Here is a 1,472-nt window from a genome sequence, read left to right as displayed (position 1 = left end):
TGGATGGCGGTGTCTAACGACTGTAGTAAAAAGAGGCGGCGGGGACGGGTCTGCGCCTTCGGGGGAGCTGGGTGCGCTGCGCAGATGTGCCGCCCGCCTGTAATTTTAGGCGATTCGCTGGGAATCACTACAGCTCCGTACTTTTTCCTCTCCGACCCGTAAGCGCGGGCGATTTAAGAGATGCATTACAGCAGGGGTGGAAGCATCTCCTCTGTAACGACTGTAGTAAAAAGAGGCGGCGGGGACGGGTCTGCGCCTTCGGGGGAGCTGGGTGCGCTGCGCAGATGTGCCGCCCGCCTGTAATTTTAGGCGATTCGCTGGGAATCACTACAGCTCCGTACTTTTTCCTCTCCGACCCGTAAGCGCGGGCGATTTAAGAGATGCATTACAGCAGGGGTGGAAGCATCTCCTCTGTTCGCTCTCACCCCTTTGCACAACACGGCAGGTCCCCGACCGTGCTGCCTGCCTGCAGGCAAAGGGCTTTGCTGCCTGCAGTGAATTCCTCCCCCGTGAGAAAGTTTCTCCTGCCCGGGGGAAGCTGGAAGCGCAACCGCCTGCCGCGGGCAGGGCGCGCGGCCGGGCGTACGCCGCACATCACATCTAAACTACCGCGGGCCATGAGCCCACTCATCACGGCCCTGTGGGTAATTCACGAGCAGAGAGGAGGGCTGAGTTAATTTGGGGCATTTTTCACCCGGAATAGTCCCCACGGCAGAGATGGGGGGGCGGGGGGGTTTTTTTTGGGGGCCGAGTCCCCGCTGACGCCGCTGTCCCCTCTCTCCGCACAGGGGGGTTTGCAGAGCTGCTGCTGGTGCTGCTGGGGCTGAAGGTGCCCAGCGCCCTGGGCTGCCCCACCGACTGCGTGTGCTACCCGTCCCCGATGACCGTCAGCTGCCAGGCTCACAACTTCGTCACCATCCCCGAGGGCATCCCCGAGGACAGCGAGAGGATCTTCCTGCAGAACAACCAGATCACCTTGCTGCTGCGGGGCCACTTCAGCCCCTCCATGGTCACCCTCTGGATCTACTCCAACAACATCACCTTCATCGACCCCAACACCTTCGACGGGTTCGTCAACCTGGAAGAGCTGGACCTGGGGGACAACCGCTACCTAAGGGCTTTAGCTGCAGACACTTTCCAAGGGCTGGTGAAACTCCACGCCTTGTATCTGTACAAGTGCGGGCTGAGCTCCCTCCCCAGCGGGATATTCGGCGGCCTCCACAACCTGCAATACCTTTACCTGCAAGACAACCACATCGAGTTCCTTCAGGATGATATTTTTGTTGACTTGGTTAACCTCAGCCATCTTTTTCTCCATGGAAACAAGCTCTGGAGCCTCCATCAGAACACGTTCAGGGGACTAATAAACCTGGATCGGCTGCTCATCCATCAAAATCAGCTGCAGTGGATTCACAGGCGGGCTTTTCACGACCTCCGAAGATTGACCACCCTTTTCCTGTTCAATAACAGCC

General features: G+C 58.8%; 1 protein-coding gene across 1 annotated transcript; it reads left to right on the top strand.

Moving 5' to 3' along the window:
• Positions 1-788: 788 nt before the first annotated feature.
• RTN4RL1 (reticulon 4 receptor-like 1) lies at positions 789-1,468 on the top strand (the record flags this gene model as incomplete). Its single annotated transcript, XM_010284179.1, has 1 exon — positions 789-1,468. A coding segment is annotated over one exon (680 nt), but the record flags the coding sequence as incomplete, so codon positions are not given.
• Between the last annotated feature and the right edge of the window lie 4 nt (positions 1,469-1,472).

This window comes from Phaethon lepturus, unplaced genomic scaffold (genome assembly GCF_000687285.1).
Source record: "Phaethon lepturus isolate BGI_N335 unplaced genomic scaffold, ASM68728v1 scaffold26843, whole genome shotgun sequence".
Taxonomy (NCBI): domain Eukaryota; kingdom Metazoa; phylum Chordata; class Aves; order Phaethontiformes; family Phaethontidae; genus Phaethon; species Phaethon lepturus.
The sequence above is the reverse complement of the archived record's forward strand: the minus strand, read 5'-3'. Positions and strand labels throughout refer to the sequence as shown.